At 44.1% G+C, this 27,978-nt stretch overlaps 1 protein-coding gene across 5 annotated transcripts in view; it reads right to left on the bottom strand.

Annotated features, from left to right (window-relative positions):
• The window catches only part of NRG1 (neuregulin 1), a 501,573-nt gene continuing 473,595 nt past the window's right edge, over window positions 1-27,978 (bottom strand). For all 5 annotated transcript variants that reach the window (XM_080372046.1, XM_080372047.1, XM_080372045.1 and 2 more), the window contains one exon: window positions 1-27,716. In XM_080372046.1, the coding sequence (XP_080228172.1) occupies window positions 27,065-27,716 (652 nt within the window). In that variant the 3' untranslated portion in view covers window positions 1-27,064. The remainder of the gene's footprint in view (window positions 27,717-27,978) is intronic.

Genomic DNA, 27,978 nt, shown 5'->3' with positions numbered 1-27,978 from the left:
ATGGAAAAGTCATATGGAAAAGGTACTGAATGACTGAGAAAAACATAGCAAAACAAATCCATGGAGGAAGAAAAGGAAGACTGACATGTCTAACCAGTAACACTACAGTGACCTGGCCATGTTGTCCCTATCACCAGAATTAAGAAGTTTGATTCCTCCACAGGTAACCTGGAAGTGCAGGTATGGAACAAAAATCCATGGGTTGAAGCTTTTGTAGTTTCTCTATGCAAAACCTCTAATTTAATTGAAAGCTATGAACACACACTGTAAGTTAGTATAATGAGAGGCAGTTCACATACCAGTCTCAGAATGGAGTCTGGGAAGCAAAAATAAGATGAGAAATCCATGGTGTTTGAATTAAGTGGAGTAAATTATCATCTAGCAACAAATACACCAGATAAATATGAATGTTATCACCTCCTGTGATGGCCTAGATTTTATATACACTTCTAGCTGCAGGAGTGAGAGGCACGTTAGAAGGTCACATCATTAAAAGTGCTGGCCATCAGGTCTACAAGTTAACAACTTGAGTATAACAAATGTAATTGAGAGGTCCAACCAGGAGACAAAGGAAAAATCCAATATCCAGTCATGGTGATGGTTGCTTTGGAAGGCACCCAGTGTACAGACCAAAGTTGTCTGTTCTGACTGTTGAATACAGTAAGTGCTGCAGTGGCCCTTTTTCCAGTCTGATCTGAAATAGACTGTGTCACTGCCGAACACACCTTAGCAAAGATGTAGGGAAGTCTTTGACTCTCCATATCAACTAGGAGAGACTTTAAGGCTACCTAAATTTCCCCTCACCCTTTCATTCAATAGATCCCTAAGATGTTGTCACAACCCATCTACCAGCAGAGAGCTAGCCCAGATATGCTTTGTCCCCTTTTGGCCTGAAACACTGCCTGCAGAGGTGTTATGCACGGGCTAGGGTCATGCGATCTCTCATGAAACTTAAGGCAGGCAACCTGATAAAACAGCCAGCAGGCACTTTTGAATCAAACCTGGGTAGTGGATTGGCATTCTAGGACTTCAGAATCCTCAGCAAGCCCTCTGACACACTTGGAAGCAAACCTGAAAACAAACTTATGCTACCTGTCCACATGGCACGAAGCCCGGCTAACAGTTTCAGGCTGATGCATGTCACTAGGCTGATAAAGAAATCATATCAAGACCGTATGATTTTATGTAAGATCAAACCTGTGGGCCTGTGGATGTTCTCTCATCTCTGTGGCATCTGCTTGACTGCTGCAGCAAGGCAAATTTTTGCTATGGTACCTGTGTAAGATTTCATATAACTAAAGACAGGAAGCAGAACATGGCTAATCCCATGGAAATCCAGAGGCACTCTTGCCCAGGCTAGCGCTTCCAACAGAAGGCTTTGTTACTTTCACATGAAGACCCGATACACATAGGACCTCTCTTGTGTGCCAGTGGACCATATCCCTCTGATACTGCCAGGAAACTTTTCCTAACTCAGGCTGCCAGGAGCTGCTGCCATTAAGAGGAATCCTTTAGCAGACAGGGCACTGGAGATTTTGATTTTAAATAGCATTTGCCACCAGCTCTTGCCATTCAGGGCCAAGAATAAAACTTCATTTTTTTGCACATGGCCCAAAACAGTGGATCTTACCTCTGCAGAAAGAACAGTGCCATTGACCAAGATATAAGCACCCAAATGCAGGTAGCCACCTGAGTGACAGTCCAAGTGACTCTTCAAAGGTCAGGCTGTGCTAAGCCATGAAGGCACTTCAGATACAAAACCAGAAAGAAAACTTTGGGCAGGGCCTGTTCCTGGGTTCACATCATCGTGCACTGTCCTGAACAGCATGTTAACTCCAAGCTCATTAGCTTGGGGCCACTGAGGGAAGGGGCTCTTCTCCAGCTCAGCTGATGCTGTTTACAAGCCATTGCACCTGCAAGTTGAGGGAGCCAGGGGGGTTACTCCTGCTGTGGCAGTAGCAAAGACCAGCATCAAGGAAGGTTTTAACAATCCTTAAATTGCTGTAGCTGACTCACCGTAATTCACCTGCCAGAGCCCTGAAAGTATGTTTAAAAGCTCCTTCAGAGACGATGGTTTATCTTGGGTTGACTTTCATCAATACATTTAGATGTGCAAACCACAGCATTTAGTTAAATCACTGAAAGTGCTTTTACAGAAGAGCTTGCACAAAGACCCCATTTTACTTAAATCAGCCCAATGGCTGCATGTAGAAAAGGTCAAAGAACCAAGAAAGGTGTCAGAACTTATACACAAAACAAAGTATTTCATTTTGTTAGACACACAAGTAATTACAATTGCCAGGTACTGTGATTCAAGGAAGAATCTAATTGCATCCATGCAAGGACAGCTGGATTCCATGAAAGCTGGAACTAGCAATTGAAATAACCTCCTAATATTTTTAATTTGGGATCCAAGAATCAGTGAAAGACCTTTTAAAATGAGTTTCCAAGCATTCTGATGGAAGTTGCAGCATAGTGTGTTCCATCTTTTTTTTTTTTTCCTAACAACACACAGTTCTGCTGTTGCAGATCACAGGCTGGCTTGGGGAAACTCCTGAGATATGGTGGACCTTCAGATCACCACTGGCTGTGAACAAAGTCCATCAGAGAGTGATGAGAAGGCATCTCAGCTTGATAGTCAAAGCAGCAGTGTCATACACAACTGGATTAAGTGGGGTCTAATTTCAGCTTTAATGGAAAGTAAGACTCACATTTCACATAATTTGATTCTTACAGAGATCTGGATGACTTAACTGTTCTTCCATTACACTCTGCTAATGGTCAGAGTGAAAAAAGGCTGTGATCCTTGAAGATTTGTGTCTTTAGCATGTTATGCCTCAAGCCCTCAAGAGGAAAATGAAGCACAGGCTATGACATTGGTAGGATCTTATAATTCCTTTCTAGGCTGAAATATGTTTTTTGGCTCTTCTCCCAAATGCCTATTTCAAGGTGACACCTTTTCTGCCTGCCAAGAGAGCTGCAGGTGTCTCCTTGGTCTTGGGACCACAAAAGCAATGGCAACAGTTGGATTTCTGCATTTGCTCACTCAGAGCAGTAATGAGTTAGAGGAAAAGGCATTTTTTCCACTTGCTTTTCTCATTTTGGAGCAGTGACTAAAGAGACATGGGCATTTCACTCCTCTCAGAAAGTTTATCAGACTAGCAGGAGAACTAACAAAGAGAGTGTTCTCCTAAATGCAGCTCCATCGCAAAGATTTTATAGGATTTCACTCTAAGCAGCACTGCTATCGTTCCCCACTTTGTTCCATCCACTGTTTTGCCCCTCCAATTGGTCCTTAACAGCTGTTTGGATAAGAGACATAAGTTAATGAGGTAGTCCACAGGCCAAAGAAAACTCAAGTTGTAGTCCCTTTTACAGTGGATCTCCTGCCCAAATTTCACCTTCCACAAAACTTGTGGAAATTTAATCTTCTCAGATATTTGTGAATACTTTCAATGACTACTATAGGACAGAATGACTGATGGCAAGCAGATAGCATATTTATTTATCCTGATTCCTGATGAAAATCAGACCAGGTTTTTTCATTGGGAAGGAAGTCTTTTTCTTGAAAGATCCATTTCCTGATATTTAGGGATTTTGACAAGTGAAAATATTTAAGAAAAAGAAGGAAACAAGCAAAAGTAAATTTTGGTGCCCTCAAAGGACTAACATCCATATTCTAACAAATGCCGTAAGTATAGATAGTGAAGGCAGAAATTTCTGACTAAGGATTTCTATTTTTATTCTCACCCACACTACTTTATGGGTGGAACAAATCAATTTTCTGACCCACTCTACAAATAACCTTTCCTGCCTGCTGTCATCTTCCTTTGCCCTCCAAACTGCAGAACTAGCTAGAACTCTGCAGAGTTCCCAGCAACAAGAATGCATTACTTCTCAGTACTTGATTATTGCAACGGTGAGCTGAATAGAAAGAGCTCTGCTCCAGGTGACACTTGTCTTTGTCAGCTTGGTGCAAGGTCATTGGAAAGAGGATAGTCACCTGGCTCTGAATGAGAACAGACTCCTGGATGTTGTTGGAGGCCAGTCAAGATGTCCTTCTTCATGGGTGATGGCTCCCTTAGCACATCTTCACTTGTTCAGGAAAGCTGGTACTGAATGGGCAGACTGGTATTACTAGAAAACTATTGACAATTACAGACAATGAAGTTTCTTTTCAGAGGAAATGGTTTTCTACCATCACCTGAGCTCCTTAGATGCCTCCAAGGCATTAACAACCTGCAAGCCCCAAAACTTCTTTTACTTTGCAGACGGATCTGTACCACACACACTTGCAATACCCATGCTCTTAGTGCATGGCAGGGAAGTCTGCCTGCCCAAGGCGCTGACTTACTGCTCTCGTCTTTTCTCCCTGAGAAAGTCCTAGGCCTGTACCTATCCAGGTATACAGCTATTAATAATATCTCACCTGGGAACTGAAATTTACTCCTGAAAAGAGCATATACACTGCCATTTCTGATAGAAAATGTCAAACCACTCAGTATTTCTTTTGTAATATCCTCTAGGGTGGAAGTGTTTTTTTTTAACAGAGATGGCAAATGCATTTCACACCTTAATTTCAGGACTGTCATTCAGAGAGATAAACAATAGACAGGAACTGAGAAGAAAGCTCCCCTTTCATGTCCCCAGTGGGCACATATTCTGCACAGCATGCTGCTCCGCCTGCTAAAGGAGTGTGGGCAGCTAGTTTATGCTGCCAGCTTGACCTGGTACTGTGGAACATCTCAGGTCTTTGCTTTGGTGTAAGGAAATCAATCACCTCATGGTGAATGCAGGCAAACTTTGTAAGTCAGACCGGAGGGCCATGAAAGGAGGATGGGGCATGAGGAAAGCAATAGCAGGGCTTGTACCCTCTAACAGAGAGGCAGCTGGACAGTATATGTCTCCCATTACATGATCTCCACCTGCTGCTTTAATAAGTTTTTCTGGACCTTGACAAGTCAGAGGAGTACCAATCTTCATTAACTTTGGTGTCTGGCTGGTACACCCGAGCAGTAACTGGTGGAGATAATTGCCCACCACAGAAATTCTTCATGTGCCAAGGTTTTAAAACATTACAACTCCTTGCAGTTTCCTTCTGTCCCCATTGCACCCTGCCAAATCAACAAAGGACAGGTCGGTGGCCCCTGGCGTAGAATGCAAAGAAGGCACAATAGTGAAAACTTACAGCAGCACCTGTACAAGGTAGCAGTACTCTGGAAAGATGGAAAACTTTTCTAGTTTTCCCTGAGTTTCTACCAGCAAGTTCAGTCTCCAGTTGGGAAGAGCGCTGTGGTGTACTACAGAAAGGTTCCCCATGACTGCCCTGGCAGAGCATCAGACACAGTGGGCCATCAGGACCAACATTTCTGTGGATGCTGGTTTTGTTCCAAAGACATTTGAAGTATGTGTAACACTTATTGCCACTTTCCTGGCCAGGGCCAGATCTCTGTCACACTTGGCTGTCCAGAGGGCTCTTAGGGCACCAGATATGAGGCATGGTTTCCTCTGGCTGCTGAAATGGCAACACAACTCCTCTGCAGCTCCTGGTGCCAGTTGTCTAAAGCATGTCTGGCAACAAGTGAGCTCATACGACTTGAAAATCAGGATGAAATACCTCATCAATTTGAAATCCATTCTTCTGGGATGCTTGTCTGGATTATTTTTTTTAAAAAAACTGTGTTTTTTTAAATCATTGACCTCAGACAAACCAGTGGATAAATTATATTTTTTCCTATGTCAACTGTTTGTTATCAGAGGAAATGTCCTCAGAGTCAGGACTTGCTGTTTTTTGTGTTTTATCTGTGCAGCAAATTCCATTAAGTGAAATTTAATGCCAAAGCTCTAAGATCTGCATTCCTGGGGAATGACTGTTTGGGGGGCATTGTCTTTGAATCGAGAGCAAACACAAGCTGATAAAACACTTGTTGGATTATTTAGTCATGCCATCTTTTGCTGGATAGCTAACACACACATAGAAATCACTAGAGGCAAAAATATTTCCTAAGTGGAACATTGATGATTCCTGAAAGATACAGCAATGGTCTAAGGCAAGTAAGCAACCCTACTGATGATTAAACTGTTCCTGACATACATAACAGCCTGAACAAGATCTTCCTCTGCCCCCTCAGGGTGACAAATCTTGTTTGTATCTGGCGATGTTGTGCAGCAAAGCACACAGGGAAATAAAACATCACCCTATTTCATCTTCTCAAAAACAGAACTGCGGCTGATTCTTCATCACTTTGCATTTCATTTAGCAACAGCTAGAGGAAGCCTAAGTTTCCTTCTTACCCTCACCTGTAGAAAGACCGGCAGAGCAAGCTGGGGCAGAACAGCTCCTTGCTCTTCTCAGGGGCCAAGGGTCTGACAGCATTGTCAAGCCTTGTAAGATGCTGCCATTTTGTTAGGGACACACTGCACTGCTTGTCCCCCTCAGTCACCATAGCTTGCTGTATCTATGTAGGTGAGGAAATTCACCTACGGCAGGCACATTAGTCAACAGGGACAAAGGACTTGTCTCTTTCTCCCCTCTTCTCCCTCCTGTATCCTGTTATTTTCAGGACATAAGAGAATACATAGACAAATACCAACACAACTGCTAACCTAGTAGCAAGACTCTGTCAAGACCCTCCTGTAGCACTGCTGCTCGTATCAGACATGAAGGTTTTGTTGAAGCCCCTTTAACTTAAGGTTGATGTGCTTATGAAAATCAGTATCTAACCTGTTAGGCTGCAGAATATGGCTTATGCACATGACTTGCATACGGATCAGAAGCTCAGGGATGAACAATGCCCAAATAGCAAGAACTGTTGGATTTGTTCAGGTCCATGTCTTTGGCCGCTATGGATTTTGGAGAAAACTGGCCAGTGAACACAAGGTGCAGTGTTGTTTAATAATTGTTGAAACACAAAAGCAGCACAACTGTCATGATGATCTCAGACCTAACAGTGTTCACGTTACTTGGTTGATACCCGCATGGTCTAGACCCAATTCTGTGACCATGAGCAGGCTGTTAGTTAAATCAAGCTAGCCACTAATCAGTTAACTAAAACTTGGGCAAAGATGCAGCAGAAAGACTTCTTCCAGAATGGGCATAAACCACTTCATGCTCCTTAATTTGAGATCAGGGCAAGCCCAGACTTCTTCAGCAGCCTGCCTTACTTAGGTACATGAGGTCATGGTCAGCCAGAGCAAACTGCCCTTTGGTTTCTTCTGCAAAAGAACGGTACTTTCACAGACTACCTTCCCAGAGCTGCCATGCTAAACCTGATTTATGTAAGGGGAGGCAGAAACCACAGGTTGCAACAACATTTTAGTCTGCAATATCCATTAATTTACTACTCTTCCCTGAAGGTCCAAATTTTCACTGAACAATGGCTCAAGTGTTATCATCTGGCTGAGGACATCTCTGCACGGTGGAGTGACTGCTCAGCTTTGCAGAAACAGCTGAGGAATATGCCTCTGACTCTCCCCTGTCTTCAGACTAGGTGCAGAGACTTTTAAAAGCAGTGCACTGGGAGATTTTAGTGCCTGAGGAAAGAGGATGAGCCTACACCTGTCTAAGCCTGACATAAGCGAGCTGCAGAGGGCTAGAGCAGAGCAGGATGAGGTAACCTCTCTCAGGATCCCCAGCATAAACACTTCTCCAGCCCCTAAACAGACTGCTTCTGCTGCTGCACGTGAGAGCACAGCCCTGCACAGAGAAGACACAGCCACATGGTAGCAATTGCCTGACTGGGATGAGGGAAAAAGCAGCTCAGATCCCTGCACTGATGTGTCCATAGTAGATATGGGGCAGGAGCTTTAGTCTTCCCTTCTCAAAGTGAAAAACAGCATTTCATGTACTAGCTTACTGCCTACCCCAGCACAGAGCTCCTGCACTCTTCCCTGCTGGAGCTGCTTATTGCAAGGTGCAGTAGGTGCCTTAACTCTTGTAATGCCAAAGACTTTTACAAATAGGCTTGCTGCAAGTAGAAACTTGCAACTCTGCAGCCTGTCTTCTACTCACAGATTAGTACTTTTTCACCCAAGATGCTGTGGTTGTGTTTTCCAGACCATCTGCTGGAGTGTTCTCCCTTTGTTGTTTTGCTGCTGTTCTCATGGTCTTGTACCTGTGACTCTGCCAGTGTTGCTGTGACCAGCTCCCACGGGAAGCGACTGCCACCGATGTGAGACCTCTGCCTACTTCCCCCCTTTTTCCCTGCTTTTGGTTGCTTTGGTTTGTATCTGGGAATCTGTTACATGTATGCACAAAGCTTAACAACCTGTCGGTGTGCAGCCCTTCCACCTGAGCAAAGCATGCATTAGCGTGTACCATAGCATGCCTTAAGCAGGGAGAATCAGGACGCAGTCTGGTGCCTAATGAAAACCTTTATGATTGGCATTGGGAGGTATTACAGGGGGATCATCTGCTGCCCTGGAGATGAAATCAGGAAGAAGACACTTGTCTCCATTACCTCCATTGTTTCTCCCCCTACTTGCTGCCAGAGAGTTTTTCCCTTTCCCTTTTCTCTTTCTTTCATCTGATTTTTTTTTTCCCCCAAAAGTAACTTTCACCATTACAGTCAACGCTTGCCATCAGCTACAGACCCTGCTAATAACAGTTGTGCATCTGTCTCAATATATTTCCTGCAGCATGTTTCATGCTGTATAAATGACAAAGCCAGAGAAATCATAGTTCTTGGGTGAGGCCTTACCCAGGAGTCCCTGGACTCGTTGACAAGGATGGGTATGCGTTCAGTTTCAGCTCATGGATTACTCTGTGCTGCCTGCAAGGGAGCGGGCATAGTCTGGGAGACTGCTGGGGACCCCACTGAGGGCTTCTGGGGCTCCCACTTTGTGAACAGTCCCTTCTGAAAACCTCAGTGCCTAGGTCAGTTAGATCTGGGTCCCTGAATGTCCTTAGGAAGTTGCATGTGTGCAGCAATCCTAGCTGAGCGTGCTAGATCTCTGGTCTGGCTGAAGAACTACCAGGTAAGCAGGCTGATGGCCAGAAGTGCTAGGCAGCATCCTCATGCCCATGATGTAGCAGTAGGTGGTGTGGGTTGCTACTCTAGATGTAGTAACACACATCAGTTATGATTGCTTTTCAACCATGGGCAGCTAAATTTGCTAGAAAACCATTGATCAACCTGACAAAGTTAATTAACTACAATGGGTACACTGTAAATGCTGCTGTTCCCTCTGCTGTGTAGGGCATCAGTTGCCCCCCACCCCCCACCCCGTAAGGAAGTTTTGCCTTCAGCAGGACATGTTTGATTGGGAATGTGAGTGTCCAGCTGGAAAGAGTGAGAGCTGCTGGGCAACAGCTACTTTGCCTGATTGAAAGAATACAACTGTTGCTGAGCTCTGTTGCCAGTATTACTATGATTATGAATTCAGTTCAGTTGTTCGTATTTTGTCATAGGCATTTTTCATGGATTAGGCATTCAGCTTCCACACTGCATTAAAACCATGATCTGGCTCCAGGTCTCTCTGCTGACCCATTGTCTTGCTGATCCTAACAGGGTTAAGGTACTCAAAGGGACACAATTTCGGAAAACTGGTAGGAACTATCTGATGCTTCATAGGTGTCAGACAAACATAGCAAACAGATGATGTCAGCTCCATGGTAATGAGACAAAAAGGACTTACATCTGCTAAGAAATACTCACGGCCAGCTTCTGACACCCTCCGTCTTTTCTATCTTACCTGTGCATGTGAGAGAAGACACTTGCAGTATTTGCATGAGGTGGTAATCCTCAGGGGGAGTGGAATGATCTGCGTCCAACTGCTTCTAAAGTGCTAATGCTACGGAAATCCCAGGAGCCAGCATTTTCTAAAGGATTAGTACAGTAATTAACAGGCTCTCTAAACATCTCTGAGTTTCCAGAAGTACAACTTGAATGACCTCACCTCAGAGGCCGAGGTTTCCTTACTAGACTTTGTACTTCATGCCATTCAGTTAGGAAGTATAATGGCTTCAAAAATAGTTTTCCCCATCAGAGCATTACAGTATAGGATATGTCCTTGCATGTTCCAGTGTGTATCTACGCTTTGTTACTGAGGCCAGGCTGGTTTTCCAAGGATCCAGAAAAGCACTGAGTTAGCTTCAGGAGTCCAGTTTTGCAGGCAGTGCCACTGGGACATGCAGCTGGACTTCAGGAAGTCTCAGGGTTCAATGAAACTTGTGCAGCTGTGGCTTTTCCTGACTGCACAAGTCTTGCCTGTTTCCTCCGCAGCACAGCTCTCCCCAGCATCATGGCAGGTCTGTGACTCATTAAGGGATGGCCTTTTATCCCTCTCACTGCAAATTGCCCAAGCAGCAGTGTAGTAATGAGACCACCTCAGGGTTACTGCCGGGTGACTGTGGCTCTCATTTATGGGGTGGTGGATGCCAGCTGAATCACAGCTCAGGACTCCTGAAACCTGCTGCTGAGCATAATGTCCAGGCATGGCACACTCTCCGTTTCACCCTTCCTGGCTGTTTTTCTGCCCCCTTCCAAACTGGCTGGGCTGCAGCAAGCAGTGTGCACAGTGTCACTCAGAGCTGGGGCACAGGCAGGGCTGAGCCCAGCCCAGCCTGGCTTTCTGGTTGTTGACAGAGGGTGCATGGGCAGGACATCTGCCCCAAGTTGCTGGGTGGTTTCCACGCTTCCCTGTCCTGTCCAGTTCCAGATGCCCTCTCTGCTCCTATCCATCCGCAGGTGACAGTGCCCAGGAGGAGTGTGAGCGGACTGTGGCGAAAGCAGCCTTTTACTCCTCCTCACCTCAGCTCCACAGCCTTCTCCTCCCTGCCTTTTTCTCTCTTTGTTCTTCCACTTTCCCCCAGCTCACCTTTCCAGGATGCTCTGCCCCTGCTTTTCTGACTGCAGTGTCTCTGGGGCAGGCTGGAGGAGCCCACAGGGAGAGGCAAGGAACCTGCCAACCCTTCCAGGCGCTGCCCTTCTGTCCCACTGTTGGGGGCTGCCAGGAGGACAGCTGGTACCCTCAGCTGTACAAAGCAGCCCAAGATACTTAGCAGAGAGTCTGTCATCTTGTGCCTGAGGGTGAATGTGAGGAGAGTGAAGGGGAGGGAATACCTCTCCCACTGTGCACTGCTTAGGAAGAAACACGGTTTGTTATGATGCCAGAGCATTAACCATGTTATTGCTTAATTTGCCTTGTGGGCCTCTTGCATGGCTTACATCATAGCATTTCAGCTCAGACCCATATGTTATCAGCTGCTAAAAGGACTAATCTGAAAAATATCTGACACTGTATGTAACTCTCCTAGCTGCTGAAATATTTTGCACAGATTCACTGTGCTTCTGTTAACACTCTCTTAGAAGCCCATAAAAATGCATAAAAAAGACACAAGCAGATAGATGCTTTTGTACCACTGAAACCAAAGATCACACCCAGTTTTGGGACAGCTCTCATCTTGAAAGAAGAAATTATAGATAGGTTTTCCGAAGAATAAGAACAGGCAAAAATTTCCTTTGCAACTCTAGTTCAGATTTGTCTCCTTCACCTATCTGATCACATACTCCGTCTGATAGTCTGGGCTGCACAAAATGTGCAGTGTTTGATTGATGCCTTGCATGCAAGCACAAGTCCTTCAGTGTGCAAGGCATTCACAGCTGATCCCAAAGGCAGGGTAAAACTGGCTGGAGTTTGTGACCCAGTCAGACTCCACTTCCACTGAGCCTGACATTGTGGTGGACAAGGCACCTGCATCTTTCTTGTTTCTTTGCCCTTGTGGTTTGTCAACATCACGAGAGACTTTTTGGTCTTTATTTATGGGTTTGTGTCCTCTATCTGGCCAGTACACCTGCATTTTCACTTCTTTACTGTACACTCTTCATCCCAGAGCCCCATTTGGCTGGTGTCACCAGGCTTGCAGGCTGTATTTGTCTCCCAGGCACCAGCTCAGGCCGTAAGTGTGATTGATCCAAAGGGTGAAGCTGAATTTAGCCCCCCTGAGGTTAAGAGAAACCCCTCTACTGGCAGTTCTACATAAAATATGGCAGCCTGGGAGACAGATCATGTAGCATTGTCATCTATAAACCTGTCCTGGAAAGGAAGAGCAGTGTAGCTGGCCATAGTCAGTCTGAACAGACTGGGTCTGTTCAAGACTGGAAGGGAATATTCCCATCCATGTGAAGTGCCTCATCCTGAAGTCCCTCAGAGAGAGAGCGAGTATGGGTAGATGCAAAACAGCACAGTGCATGCAGCTGGATAAAGCAGATCCATCCCTCCTTATACCAGGAACAGGAGGGACATCTAACAAGTAATTGCATATTTGAAGAAGAAAATTTAATTCAGCCCTTCCGGCTAGCTCATAGAGGAGATGACTTGGCCAAAGCTGAGTCAGTGTCCTTAAACCAGTTTTTCTTGCCTGCTATAGAACAGCCTGAGAAAGCTGACGTGACTAAATGGGCTCGCAGTTACTTTCACAGTCTCTCTCCCTCCTTTCAGCATGCCCATTTTTTATGAGACCTTGCAGCAAGCAGAACCTTCGATAATGGTCTAAGGCTAACTGGGTCAAGTCTTTTGTGCAGCCCATGTCTGGGTATGTGTGCTGCCTGAATTTATGCAGTTGGCACCATACCACTTGAAGAATACAGAGAAGAAAACATTTATTACAGCTTGTAACTAGATAAGACTCTGGAGATGTCACAGATTTTTTTCAAAATCCTTTTAATTTCAAAAATATTCACCTGACACTGTTCAAAGACTGGGTGACCTCCAGACACTGTTTAAAGGCCTCCATGCATAGGAGAGAATTAAGGGGCTATAGGGAATTAGTTGCCCTAAAGGACAACAGCGACTACACCCCGGGTTCCCTTTTATTTTGTCCATAACTTCTGGAAACCCTTTCCTATTGCATTCAATTAGCCTTCAGTGCTCTTAATCTGAAATTGACTTTGCCTGTCCCCTACTTGGGCTTTTTCTAATGCATGAATAGTACCGGATAAGATAGATCATCATTAAAGCGAGACCAGGAATCTGATCAAATTTCTGGCTCACTTTTGCTGCCTACAGCAACACAGTCTACACATCCAGAAAATGATTTTCTGAGAGGCTGCACTTCAAAGCACAAGTTGACTCAAAAATAAGATTAACCTTCTTGACTTTTACCTTGCTTAGGCTATTTCTCACTTCCACAAGTGTCTTTTATTTCTCTTCCAATTGCACAGAAACCAGAAAGTAACTCAGCACCATCAACTAAAAAAAAAGCCAGGTGATGCATTTCCACATGATTAAACCCTTTATGTTTTCTTTTTCTAAGTGCAGTTTCAAATGACAAAATTTTAGAATTACAGGTATGTCTTTAATAGACTTTTTAATCAAAAAGTTATAACAGTTAGGGAACAAGGGACTTTTGGCTCCATTTGGTGCAGAATAAAGCAGGGAGTCAATAGAACGCCAGTGCTATAGGGTAGCCTCCTCATCTTGTGACCTCCCATGGGTCAGATTGTTAACAAAGATACAGTTTTTAGTAATTATAGCTGTGACAACTATTATTGGACATAAATGTTGCTGGGCACCTTCTTGTGAGAAGGGACTGCTTCAGTCTACCTTGGCAGACACAGGAAATGTAGGCTGTTAACTGGGAAAACAACAAAACAGACAAGAGGCAAGATGGGCCACTGAAGAACCTGCCTATCTTGGTCCATCTTCACCTTTCACAGTGCCTGTCCCTGAAATACACAAGTCCTGTTCAGGTGGAGCACTCCTTTCCTTGTGGCTAGTATTAAGAGGTCTTCTCCAGCAGTATACACCGATTTGTTTTCCCCCTATGAATAGCTGTAGTGAGATGACGGTCTGTGAGCGCCTAGCTGAGCCTCTGGGCTGAGGCATGGTAGGTCCTACAGACCTACAGACAGGGGCAACAGAAGAAGCAACAAAACTGGCAATGCCAAAATGCAACCTAGTAATTAGTGGCAAGCCTTGCAAGGAGTCCACAGCATACCTCAGACAAACCCAGCTTACTAACCCCCGTGGTCCTGTGGGGCGGTGAGAAAACATTACCCGATCTGCCACTAACCTCTGCAGAAACAAAATTCTCAGTTCTCTGCAAGTGAAAAGCTGCGTCAGCTGGATGAAGCGTGGCAAGACCGAAACATTCTCATTATGGGAAGGTGCCCTGGCTGCAGTCACCCAGGATTTATGCTGTGATCTTTGAGAAGAAGAATGAGATGGGTGAAAGACCAACAAACAAAACTTTGTTCCCATTTGGGTGTAAAAAACAGAGTTTTGTTTTCTAGCCATTTGTGGTTTTGCTGTGTGAGGCCAGGGTAGAATTAGGTACATGGTAACCAGGACAAACACCAGACTGAGGATTAGGCTCAGCACTTATGTACTGTTTTGGAAGTCAGGTGTGTTTCTGCTCAGAAGTGTGGAAAAGTCAGAGCAGCAAGGATAGAAAAATGTTCTAATGAGCATAATTCAAACATCACACAGGCCTGCTAATTGGCACAGTGTCTGGGATTTGTTAGCAGATGACAATATTAATGCTCCAGCCAATTAGTTAAATCACCCTTCCTCCATCCTCAGAGTAAATAAGGAAAAGCTTCGGTTTCTGGAAGCATACTTCTGGTAATTGCAGAAATCCAGTGTCATTTTCTTTCTGCCGGGGAGGGTCTCAGCTTGCCAGAAAGCAAGCAGACCTCTCCTCACTGTGTGGCAGATTCCTTTGCTGACTGAATGGCACCGCTTGCTTCATGTTTATTTTCCTCCAGTCCTGCTCACACAGGGGTAACTTCTGTGGGCTGTTTCTAGCCACTGAGCACAGTTGTTTGCAATGGAGAAGCAAGTGCTGTCTCTTCTTCAGTGACAGCCTGCAACCTTATGGAACTGGATGATTCAGTGGTTCCATTAGTTTCCTTCTTCCTTTTAGTACGTGCTCTTGATGACGAGGCAGGTGTCCCTGTTAACTTAGGAGACACAAGAAAGATGACTGCTGTGCACAGCTTCTCTAGGATAAGCTTTCTATGAACTATTCAAAGTGCTTGTCCTGTCCCTGGCCATTGCACTCTGGCTGCAGCATGTAGGTGTCAGGGTAGTGGGGACCACACATGGCATCAAAGCAGAGCTGCAACTCCCAGCTATTCAGCCCAAAGCTTGTGTTACTGTCCCTAACAGGGGTGGGGCATGCCTAAGCATTATAGCTATAATAAATTCTTGCTCCCTTTCATTTAGCAACAAATTTATGCCTCTCCTTTCCAGTTACACACACTTAACTGTTCCTGTCTCCTCTCCCCAAAGGTCCTAAATACTCACTGCTGGTCAACTTCTTGCCCTATTCCACATGGAGATGGCCAAGGAGACATGTTAGGCAGTCCATAGGAAATAGGAGCAGCAGAGACATGCTCTTTGCTTCTCATCTTTGAAGCTGATTGTGATGTTTCATATGCACCCTAAAAGTAATTTGCTGAGCACCAGCAATCATGGTAGAAGACCAAACCATTCTACTGAGCACTCCAAACAGCTTTGTTGTGTTTCAGCTGCCAGAAGGGGCCTGGAGATATTTTTCTCTCTTTTTCTATTAATGGCATCAGTCTCAGATGCCTTTTTGGCCCGGGGTCCTTCTGAGAACTGGGGCATTGCATGGGATTGGTATTTCATACTCTAAACATATGCTACTTGCAGCTGAAAATTCTTGCAAATTAGCTGAAAGCCCGAAAGTATGTTAGTAGTAAAAAACTTCAGCTGTAACAGTGTTATGTACAATACAGCCCTATGACATTATTACTGTCATTTACATTAATAGCATTAGCAATCCTAGTTTTAATCCCAGTCATTGCATTACTGATTACTATTAACAAGGCAGTTATTCATGCCATTGCCAAACCTTTGCAGCTTTGTGAATGAAGGCAGAAACCTTTGTTATCTTTTGAGAAGCTGCAGAGTACTCATCTGCACAACCAAACTATGATGGTACTGAGGCTAATCAGCACATGCAAATAAGGGCTACAATTGTTGTAGAAGGTTTTCTCTTCCAGGGCAAGTCATTAGTCTTCAAAGACCAATAAAAGCAGAAAAGTTTCTCCTGGGAAGGGTAGGGGTGAACGCCCTGTGCATTTAACCCAGTTATCTTCTTTTCTGTGTTAAAAGGTAGCAACCTTTCCTGTGGGGAGGCACAAAAGCATAAATAATTCATTAATACGATTCTTTCCCCAACTACTTCAGAGCTTTTGCACTTCCCCAAGCCTCTCCTACCTCAGGCATTTCTCCTGTTTAATGCAATAGTGGAAAAGGCTGTTCCAGAGAGGTGGGATTCAGCATACATGACACGGGTAATTTTGTACTTGCACTGCATGAATCAGATACCCTGGAGACACAGATAGTGGGCAATTTACTAGTCTGAGTATACGAGTGGGAGCTAGGACCACCATGTTTATCCATTCAGCAATTCCTGGAAATGTCAGCTGCTGAACACCTTCCCACTGGTAGATCAATGGTAACTACCACAGCAGAGAGCTTGATCTGCACTTCAAAATCTTTACAGAAGCCTAGCTAAGTAGTCGTGTGGGCAGTGGATGCGCAGTTCTCTGCTGTCACTGCTACTTTGCTATCAGCAGTAAAGGGGATATCCTCTTTTCTTAGAGGGATTCCAGCTTGCAAAGTCTTGGAGACTCTCACAGACAGATCAGACCTTTTAGAGTTATGAGTCCTCTAGGAGTGTTTACCTTTGGATGAATGCAGTTATGTGCTTTAGGCAAAATAAACACCTTGCATGAGCAGTGGATGCATCCAGCAAATTCTTGCCGCATGAGTTCAATGTTTATCTACAGGTGGATGGGACAGCTAGTTACAGAACTACAGTCACTGGACAGTCATGTTACTGCTTGGATGTACAAGGATGGCTGTGACCTTGTTGTCTCATCCTCAGCCACCAAGCAATAGTGCCATGTAAACCAGCTGCCTTCTCCTCCTGAAGAGTCTGTGGTGAATCTTCTGCTAGCAACAAGCTGAGGCTTCATGTTGGTAGTAAATGAGAGCCTCCGCTGTTGAAGCGCTGTCTGTGCCCCCAGGCTTTGGAGGTTTCTAACCCAGCCTGAAGGCTGAAAGTTCCTGTTGCACTTCATCATTTCAGCTTCCACCCACCGCCCCTCCAAGAAATCAGGGAAAACATTTGCTTTTTGGTGAAAAAGATTGTTAAGATTCTAAGTCATCAGATGCCTCTGTTCTGAAGTAATTCTCACTACCATAGCTGTCATAGCAGAGTATCGACACAATGTCTGGTTTCAGGCCAACATACAGAAAGCCAAGCTGTGCAAGCTGTGCTTTTGTTTCCTCCTCCTCTGAAAAGCATTGCTGCAATCCTGGGTCTCCTCACTGGCTTCAGGAAGAAAGCCCTGGATAGGTGTCTTCAAGCCAAAGGGCTTCCCTGCCAGCTGGGGAGCACTTAACACCGCTGAAAGCAAGTTGCAGCCAAGAACGGCTGACCTTTGAAGCCTCCACACATGCCTAGGGCATGATGCACTGCAACACACTCAGATGGCCGCCCTATTAGAGCAGTGCTCTGAATACTTTTGGAGCTCCCAGGTCAGCCAGGTCACTGGATGACACTCCCTAACTGCAAGGGGTTTTGAGCTTCTGCTCAGGTCAGCATCACCATATTCCACAGGCAGTATGGCACATTACCCACCACCTCAGTTTGCAATGAGTAATAACTTGATATGGGCTTAGTGGCAAAGCTGTTTATCTTTTACTCCTGAGACAGAACCTCATAGTATCCCCTTTGTTCTGCTTCCTCTTAGAAGCATTTTCTATTTCCTTAAACCTGAAAAATGTGATGCATGCATGTAGGAAGGGGTAGGAAACAAAGAACCAGCCCTTATAGATCTTCAACGAAAAATATTTCCAAAGAACTTCCTGGAACTATGTGCTGACATTGATGATATGATCCTGGTGAAATACAAAAGAAGGAGCAGCAAGTGTGCTGTTCTCCTGCAGCTGAGAACCTATTACAGTCACCTAGGGACCAAGCTGAGAGCTGTTGTTCTGTTGCTGAGCCAGTAGAGCACTTGTCAGTCAAGTGAAGTTGTAAGGCAGCAAGTGAAGTTTACTAAGAATACCATGATTGCCAAATCTGAAGTCCTAGGATGGCTAATTATGGGAGGCACAGAAATATTCAGATAGATTCTGAACTACATGGGGCATTCAAATAGTGGAAATAGCTGAGGGTAGAATTACCATGAAGACAATCCTGTTACCTGGACTACAGGTTACCTGTGCTTCTGATCTGTTACTTGGACTTCAGTAACCACAATTTCCTTTTTGGATTTGGTAAAGCTGGCCGTAACAGGCCATGTAAGTCCTATTTGGAGGAAGCTGGCACTTAGAAATGAAAGTAATAGGGACTAAAGTGTAAGAGTTCATTTCTGTTATTTCATTGATATGGCCAGAATGCATGATTTAGTACCATGACAACTGAACTGCTTATTATAAAACAGACACAAGGTAGCTGTGGCCTGCCAGTTCTTATTTGGAGTTTTATTACATTGAGCTTTATTTCATAATTATTATCCATCAGATAAGTATTGCATGTTTTAGTTGAATATGGTAGGATGGTGCTTGTAGATGCTAAGATGCCAGAATTAGAGGGTTTTTTTTCTAATTATTATTATGGTTCATGTATTACTAGGATGGTATTACTTTGTTTTCTAGAGCTTTTACTAGGGGATGATTGTAGAACTGTATGCTAATTTCCAGGTTCCTATGTTTCTACTATAGCCATTAATTCCTATAGGTCTGGATTACTGCTTTCACAGCCCTAGTAATTCCTATTGATTTTTCCAGAAATGGCACTGAGTGTCCTCATATACATTCAGAAGATTACTGTCTGTTACTGTGGAAGATCTGACTCACCGCACCGTCAGCTTTGGGACCTTTACGGTGCAAAGGTAGAGCACAACATGGGATCTTCCTGGGAGCCAGAACTCAGGATAAGAGTTGCTCTTTGGACATTTTCTCTTTGCCACATATAGAGGGCCCAAACTCATTACTTGGGCATCCTCAGTGACTCTCTTTCTGTTTGGGATCAATCCTTTGTGTCTAGAGTTATTTCAAGGAAATGAGATACACACTGCCATCCTTGACCCTAGTCTGAGTCCCCTCAGTCCTCCACCTTGCAGTGCCTTCTCAGCTGTGGCCCTGTGAAGGCTCCTCTGCAAGCTGTGGTCCAGCCTGTCCAACTAGGGAAGAAAAGGCATTCTCCTTCCATGTGTTCACAGCCATACAGGTCAAATACCACCCTCATTTCTATCTCTCTGCTGTGCAAAAGGTGTTTCCTCTTGGATGCAGGCAATTTTACCGCTGCTGAATGGCCTTGCTGAGGCATTTTCCCTTTTCTGTCACTGAGCTTGCTCTGAACATCAGGAAATCATTACAACAAACTGGGAGACTGTATGTGCGCGTACATGTAGTGAACGCATCACCCAGTTGTTTGCAGTAATGTATAGGGTAAATTAGAATACCTCCCACACAATGTTTGACTTCTGAAGCTTGGTTCCAAATTGGCCATCACCAGGGTAATGGTTTAATCAGTTGTTAGCAATCACTGTACTCCCTACCAACTGATGAGCATGGAACCTTGTGAATACTCCCTTGCCACCTCCTCTGTTGCTGTCATCAGAAGACCTGGCCTTACTTTGGATGGCTTTTTTGCTTGGTTGCCAGGGTTCCTCCCTCCAAAGTTCCCAGAGCATTGCATGCAGTGCAGGGAAATCTCTTGATATCCCCAATGGGAAGCAACAAAATGGAAACCTCAGTGGCTGCCATTTATGTTGTAAGTACAGCTTCCAGCTAAGGTTGGTGCTAGGTTATGTCCTGGACCTAAAGCCTTAAAGAGTGAGAATTAATTCTGTTCATACTGATGGCTTCATCTCAGGCTCAGACAATCCATGCAATGATTACAAAGTGTGGAGCTCTAAATACCCCTTGGTGGAGAGAGCCATACTGTCCTCAACTCCACTGACGTGGCAGCTTTCCTAGATGTGCATCAGCCTGATCATGTTCCACCTCTTCCTTGCTGGGAGATATGGAACTTCCCTTAAGTACTTGTCTTTCTGGGTGGAAATGAGAGCACTGGGAACATACCAGTGATTTGTGACATATGGCCTGCCACACTTAGTTTGGAGAGGATGAGGAAAATGAGGAACAATTTTATAATCAGTAGCACTTTTCTAATAAGGACTACTTTGTAATGACCCCAGAAAAAGGTCATAGCATCAGGTAGAAGGAGCATACTGGGATCAAAAATCCCCAGGGATTTGTGTCTTTTTTATGAATGGTGAAATGAGACTTAGCCCTGAAGGGTCCCCAGTGTGGTTGTTAAGGGTCTGTTGTCACTGAAGAAGAGTTCTCAGGCTTATAACCTGAGCACAATCCATGTTGCTTTGCTTGGGCTACACAGGTTAATCATCAGTGACTAGCTGCAATATCTCAAAGCATTTGATATGGTTTTCTTCCCATCAGCTGCAGGTGAGGCAGAAAGAAATAACTTGGAGAATGCGACATCGAAATCATGTGCTCTTAACTGGGTAGAGTTGTCATGCTAAGAGCATACCCAGCTGTGGGCTGCAGAAATGAGAAGGGTTTGCTTGATTTTCCTGTAGTGTTTCCTGAGGCCATCTGCTTCCAGACCTCGTGGAGAAGTGCAGAGGCAGGAGCTTGGCATAGAGACATGATAAGATAAAGACAGCACAGAGGGACAAACAACATTTTTGTAAGGACAGTAATTTGGGGCACACAAGGATGTGTTCCCTAAAGCACTCTAGTCTGTGGCAAATGTAATGTGAGGCCCTTAGACCTGTTGACTCCAAGTGGTTATTATGGCACTTAATTGCTTCAAAAATCCTCTGCCTTCCTCTCCCACGCAAGACAGGCCAGTGGGGGTGCCTGAGGAGGAGACTGGCTTCTCAGAGCAACCCATTCCTTTTTCAACAGCCTGCACTGAAAGGTAAAAGGAGCATCTTCCTTTCCTTGATAGTGCTGTGCAATGAAATGTTGGCTTGGGCTTGCTTTGAGGTGAAAAGGCCCTACCTAACCAAGATATTCAGGTGATGCAAGCTGCCCGAGCACCCACACTTCTGGCTACAGGAGCCCTTTACATGTGATGGCAAGACAGGGAAGTTGTCAGAGGGGAACTGAACCTGTCCTGAGGTCTGACTAGCCACCAGGTCTCCACTTTCTCTGTTGAGAATGGGGGAGGGTGACAGAAAACCCATGCGTGTCTGTCCCTCCTTTCCCTCTTCCCTTCCTCCCTCCCTTTCTCCATCCCTCCGTTCCTCAGTCCCTCCATTTCTCCATCCCTTCTCAGTTTGGTGTCTCATTCAGCACCTATAGGTAGGTGGAAGGAATCTGAGTTACGTTTCCACCAGGCCTGGGAACAAATGCATGTGAAACACATCCAAGATATCATTGCTGCATTCCTGCCTCCTTTGCTCACTCCTTAGCTGTCCTCCTCTTATTTAGTGTTTGTCATTGGCAAATGACTTTACGTACTGGTATATCATGTAAGGACAGCCAGACCAGCTATCTGCCCTTCATGATCTCCAAGAGCAGCAGATAGGTAGAAAAACTTAAGAGCAGGGCAAGTATACATGATATTTCCACCTTATACAACCTCCACATATTTTCAGTTCAGATATTTCCCACATCTTATGTGGTTTCTGGGGATTTAGGAATTCTCATTGCATTACTGTCTAAGATCTGGACCACCCTTGAACCCGTGCAAACTTTTATGATCCCAATGTCTTGCAGCAAGTAGTTCTCCAAGTTCCCTGCACCTCACATGAAGAGCCACTTCTTTCTGAATATGGTGCCCAGTAGTTTTGTTTGATAACTCAGTTCATTGTATTGGAAGAGGTATTGAACTGCCAGTCCTTTCCTACCCTCTACAAGGTATTTATGTTTCTATAGACCTTTGTGATATCTCCCCTCAGCTGTGCTTTCTTCCATACTAATGAGACCCAACCTACTCAGTGCCCCCTGGAGCTCATTGGCTCCAGATATTTATTCACTCACGTTGCCCTCCAAACCCTTCCTTGTTACACTATTTCTGTTTTGAGACAAGAAGACCGGGGCCACTCATTGTGTTTAAGATCTGCAGGAATCATGCAATTATTCAGTGGCATGGTGATGTCATCTAATAATTCCTAGTATCTGATTTGCTTTATTGACTGTTTCTGAGAAGTGACATCACAGCCCCAACACTGTGTCATTTTTAACCCCCCACCTCCCTGCCTTGAGTACTAACGGTCAGGGTAAACCTAATAAATCTTATTTAAGAAACTAAAAATGTACCTAGGAACAACGGTGTCTGCCAGAGATATCCGTAGGGATGAGTCAGAAAACTCAGTGAACAGTGGCCCACAAAGACAAAACAAGACCTTTACAACAATGTTTGGATCCAGAAAGATGGTAGCTAGTGACCTGACACAGTCTGCTGAGCAGCTGGGCCAGTACAACATATAAAGAATTTAATCCAGCACCTCTTTTACTAAAAATGAATAACAAAACCTTAATAAATCAACAATTACTTATTGCTGTATTTGGGATAATAAATTCTTTAGTTTATCAGTAGCTTGTGGCTTCCATAGCATGTTCTTTGAACAGTTTGCCTTTCAGTTACATCCCCTTTCTCTCCTGAACAATAAATTAGCATTCATTTTTCTTTTAAAGGAAAAGAGGGGAAAAAGAGGATATATTACAATTTTTTTCAAAGCAAAAAGAAAAAAGCAACATATTTTTGACATATATCTTAAAATAATATGAGGATAACTTTCTCCGCATGTTAGATGCATATGCATAAATAATAAAGGGTGTTATGTTATTTACAGTGTTACACAATAAACTAAGAGAGACTCATTTAACACATAATCCATAAAGACAGTAAATAATGAAAACATCCAAGTATGTACAAGTTGTATTTACAATAGAATAGAGAATTATAAATGATGATAATTGGCCATGTTCTTTGTCTGCCCTTCTCTGCAGCATTTCATAGGTGCTTTTTTTGTTTCTTACTAGAAGTAAGATCCAGCTGATGGTAAGTAGCCACACTGCAGGGCCAAGAAGTGTTCAACAGGCTGAGAAATGTGTCCTTTGAGGGGACACAAATTTGCTATCTTGGTTACTCAGGAAACTGCAATGTGTGTGAGGGAAGCAGGGAGATGCAGCTTTGTTTTGGAGGACTGGAGAGAGAAGGAGCTTTCCTGTTTCCCTGATAAAGGCAGTGATTGATCTCTTAAACTTGGGGGTGCTGGGGTGGCTCAAGTTAGGAATAGCTGGGCCAAGAGGAGGGAGTAGGTTTTTCTCTGTTCCATGAGAACCTCTGAAGAGCTATAATGATTTATACCAGCTGAACAGGCAGGCTGTACCAGGTTGTGCACAACATATTCCAGCTATACACCCCTGAAGGAAGCCTTTTATCCTGGAATAATTCCTGCATATGAACACATACACAAGGAAAACTCATGGCTCAAGTTAAATGACATGGAAAGAAACCAGGACAATCTGAACAACTCTGCCACCACTGGAATATTTCCCCCCCCTCTTCAAAGTATGTTTCTCCTTGCCACAATTTTCAGTCAAAAGTTGGCAAGGGTTACACAGTGATGGCTCAAAGGTGTTGGGACTGCCTAGCTCAGAGGTCTGGGTAATGAAGCGAATATCCCCAACAGGGGAGCTGGCCTTTCCCGTAGGCACTTGCTGACTTTGCTCCATGCTCCTGCAGTCTCCAGCCTCGTAGCCAGCAGGAGCTGGCTGCAGCTTGCCAGCAGAACCTGTGGCCATACAGACTTGCTAACTTTGGGGGGGTGGACTTGACTGATGTGGAGCACCCTCACAGTGTGCCAAAAGCAAGTCCAGAGATGAGGGGCTGCATCCTGCTCCCACTTCTGTGAGTGCTAAGCCAGAGCAACTCCCATAACTTGCTGTTGCATGAATTGTGCTGTAAGGCTGGGCTCTCCCCAGAGACCTAAGGGCTTAGGCAGCCATATCCCCAATTGTATTTTCTTGTTCTTAGGTCCATGTGAAGTCCCCAGCCTAATTTCATGCTTACCCTATAACACACTACTATATGTACCAGGGGTAGGAGGAGCAGGGACTGCACACCACTTTGAGTTTGAGGCACTGCAACAGAAGAGGTGTGACATTTTCCCCTAGATCTACACCGAACAAATCTCACATGTATAGCTCCCAAGCATGCAATTGCTCCTTCGTTTTATACTGGCCCTCTATAATAACAGTGTTAGTAGTCAAATAATTTACTCCACTTCAAGGCAAGTTCCCTTTCCTTCCTAATTAATCTGTCTGGGCTATCACAGACATTTCTATTAGAGCTGGCCTTGTGGGTGATCTGTACTGGAGGGGATTACAGAAGACCTGTGTTATAATCTCTATTCTGCCACTAAGATGTGTCATTTTGGGGCAAACCTCTTGTTCCTCTGCCATCCTTTGTCTGTCCTGTAAGATCTTTACAGTATCAGAGACCTTACTGAAAGGACACATTTTCAAGTGCCTCTGGAAACTCAAAGGTGCAAATCCTTTGGAAACCGGTGGTCTGCATCAGGAAAGCCCACCTGGCCCTCTATACTACTGAGTTGCAGAGTTACTGGGGAGGTGAATGTTCTGCTGCATGGAATTGCAGATAAATAGGCATGACTAAAGGGATGAAAATGAGGCTGTGGTATCTAGAATTTGCAGGGAGCTTTTGTTTTGGTCTGCAAAGGCAAAGTGTGTTCAAGTACATGCCAGCTAGGGAAAAAATGGCAAAGGGGACTTAAGTCCAGGCAGTACATATTTGACAAACTTTGCCATCTCCCATAAACTTCTCAAATAAGTAGTGCCACCACATAGTCCAAAGCAGTGCTAGTTTCCTAGCCTTTTGCTTCTACAACCAACATCCTAGCATACAACTCTGTCATCATCTTCTTCCTACACTGAAGTTCTTTTGTTCTTTTTCTGCTGAAACTGGTGGTCGGGTAGACTCACCCATGTTCTTACTAATGTGATGTGGTTGATTTATACAGTGAGCAACTCACTGATTTTCATCACCCTGATAAACAGCTTCATTTACTAAACTTTGCTTTCAGATCTCAAATCAATAGGACACCTTGTTCAGCAAAACTCTTTAAGCGCATGCTTAACTTTACGCATGCGTTGGAGGCATCAATGGGAGTCTAGCACATGCTGAAGATAACTTTTGCTGGGATTAGTATAAGCATATGCTTGAACAATTTACTGAGTTGGGACTTTAGTTCCTTGGGTTTACATCTCACAAAATTTCCTTGACTTATTTCTCTTCATTTAACTGGGACCAGGATGTGGCCCAAAGGATGAGTGTAGTTTGGCTGAAATTCTTTTTCTCTTGACATGGCTCTTATTTAGAGTCCAGTAATACCTGTAAAACATATGTTCTCATTTTCAGAATCCCCAGAGTCTAGGAAAAACATTTGTTTTCCACATCAGTCCTGAGTCTATGCTGTGCCAACTGAACACACAACAAAAATCAAAAGAAGAGGCAGAGTGACCCTGACTAAACTGATAGGAATTCAGTGCAAAAGAGGCCATTTGCTTCTGTCTGAACGGATGCAATTGCTCCAGCACTGACAGCATCCTTTTTCATTACTAGTCAAATTCTTCAAGACCATCACTGGCTTTATAAACACTGATATCAAATAGCCACGCACACTACAGCTGTAACCCACATGGTATGCTTGCCCTCATAAATGAGCTTTGCATCAGCCTTGCCTCTCTCACCCCAAATAATGGAGTCAATAAAGGCGGGCAGAAGTTAACTCCATACTTCCTCTATGTCCTTCCTACTTGCCTGTATTCTAACCGTTCAGCAAATCACTTCTTCCCTGAAAGTCTTTTCTGTGTCCAAAAGTAACCCATACTCCCACAACAACTCTAACATGGTATTGCTAGAAACTTGTCAGGGTTCTTTCTGAGGAGAAGAAAAGGGAGAGAACTGAGGGGAAAGAGAAGGATAAATCATCTATTAGAAATCAACATAAAAAAATAGGGGTCAAAACTGATTGCACTTTTATTAGTGGCATTTGTTTTCCAGCTAGATCTCTTCCTTGCTAGTTACAGATATCTGCTATTATATTTGCCCCATTAACTTAAACTAATATAATTTTTTCTCTTTTTTTCTTTTTTTTTTCTTTTTTTTTTTTTTTCTTTTTTTCCCCCCTTTTTTAAATAGAGTATTGGATTCAAAGCCTCAGCTAAACTAAACCCATTTTCTAAGGGATAACTAGAACAACTAATATCTGGAAAATAATGAAATGGCAGCTCCTAGTGATTACAAGCTGACCTCTGATTACTAATATATTTGGTTTAAAATCACAGTATTATTTTCTTTCTATAAGTAACATTATTTAATGCAGGTTGGCTTTTTTTTTTTTTTTTTGTTTTGTTTGTTATCCTGCTGTAATTAATAGTAGCATGCTGTTGGATCTACTATTATCCCAGTGCTCAAAGAAGCAAACCTTTTTGGCTGGCAGAGAGCAGACAAAACTCATTTCATATACAGAAAGCAAATAAAACTTCTTATAGAAGAAAAAAATTTTTGTTGTTTTTTCAGCTATTTTTTTCTCTTTTCTGTGTGTGCATGGGTGTGGGTGTGTGGGTGTGTAGGGTGTAAGTGCCATTAACAGGGCTTTTTGATCTGGGGATTCTACAACAAGCAACCAGAGGGACTTCTGCAATTCTTGCAAATCATACATCCAGTCATTATAATGCAGTGCACAAAAAAGCCAGGACAACTGAGGGCTAGAAGGTTTTGCAAAATACTATGGGACAGCCATCGTTGTAACTGTACAAAACTTGCTCTCAACGTAACAGAACATAAAGGCACCATTGATATCTTTCCCCATTTTTGAAATACTGTAAAAAATTGCTACATATGGCACATAACACATTTGTACATACGTATATTTAATTTATAAAAGTTTTTTTTTCCTCTCCTGTTTTCTATCAGCGGAATTGCTAAAATAAAATAAATTGTTTAATTTAAAGGTGGAATACTTCATTATATAAAATAAAGTTTTACATGTGAATCTATGTGGTTTATGTTTTATACAGCAATAGGGTCTTGGTTAGCTATCACACTGGACAACCTTGCTTGCAACTCTTCTGGTGCAGAGAAGCGATTCGCTGGGCTAGTCCTGCTTTCAGCCAGTCGGTAGGCAGCGGCTGGCTCCAGACTGGTTGCCACGGGGTTCGGTATGCTCAGGAACGGTGTATCCTCGCCTATTCTTTCATCTTCGGTTTCGGTTTCAGAGCTGCTGCTCTCAGAGCTTGTGTCAGAGTCCGCATCCACTCTGCTGGAAATGTGGCCATTGGGCTTTGTTCTTTTCACCCTCCGGCTGTTGGTGAGTTTCTTTGGAGGCTCCTGTGCTGGTTCATACTCCTGCGTGGTCTCGTACTCCTCATCCTCCACTATCCGCAGAGGACTTGGTGGCAGGCTGTTGCTCTCATGGGCGGCATTGTGGTGGAAGGAGTTGAACTGCTGAAGGTGGTGATCATACTTCTCACGTAGCCGTGGTGGGGTCACCAGGAGCAGCGGTCGCTCCTCTTCTATGAAGGGACTCACTGCCACCGAAGGGACAGAGACGGTCAAGCTGGAAGCCGGTGGTGACATTTTGGAGGGATGGGACTTGGGAGAAGTCGGAGTATGGAAATCAACAGGTGACATGCGAGCTGGTGTGGTCATAGCTGAGACATACCTGAAGAAAAGAGATGGTGAAAGGTTGCAAGCACATGGGTGGTAGTGACATGTGAACACAGCTGCTCACATGGGATGGGAGGGAAAAGGCAGGGATCTCTTAAGATCCCCAGCACCCTCACACAGGGCTACCAGGGAAACTTTCCTGTTGATATTAATCTTATAAAACTTCTGACCTTTGGGACTCTGGGCAAAAACATTTGAGAGCAGGAGGCACATGGCAAACCCCACAGGTCTGTTCACCTCAGAAAAAACATGGAGAT

Source organism: Falco punctatus (genome assembly GCF_963210335.1).
Source record: "Falco punctatus genome assembly, chromosome: Z".
NCBI lineage: Eukaryota > Metazoa > Chordata > Aves > Falconiformes > Falconidae > Falco > Falco punctatus.
Note: the sequence above shows the minus strand (reverse complement) of the source record. Positions and strands in the feature narration are given on the sequence as shown.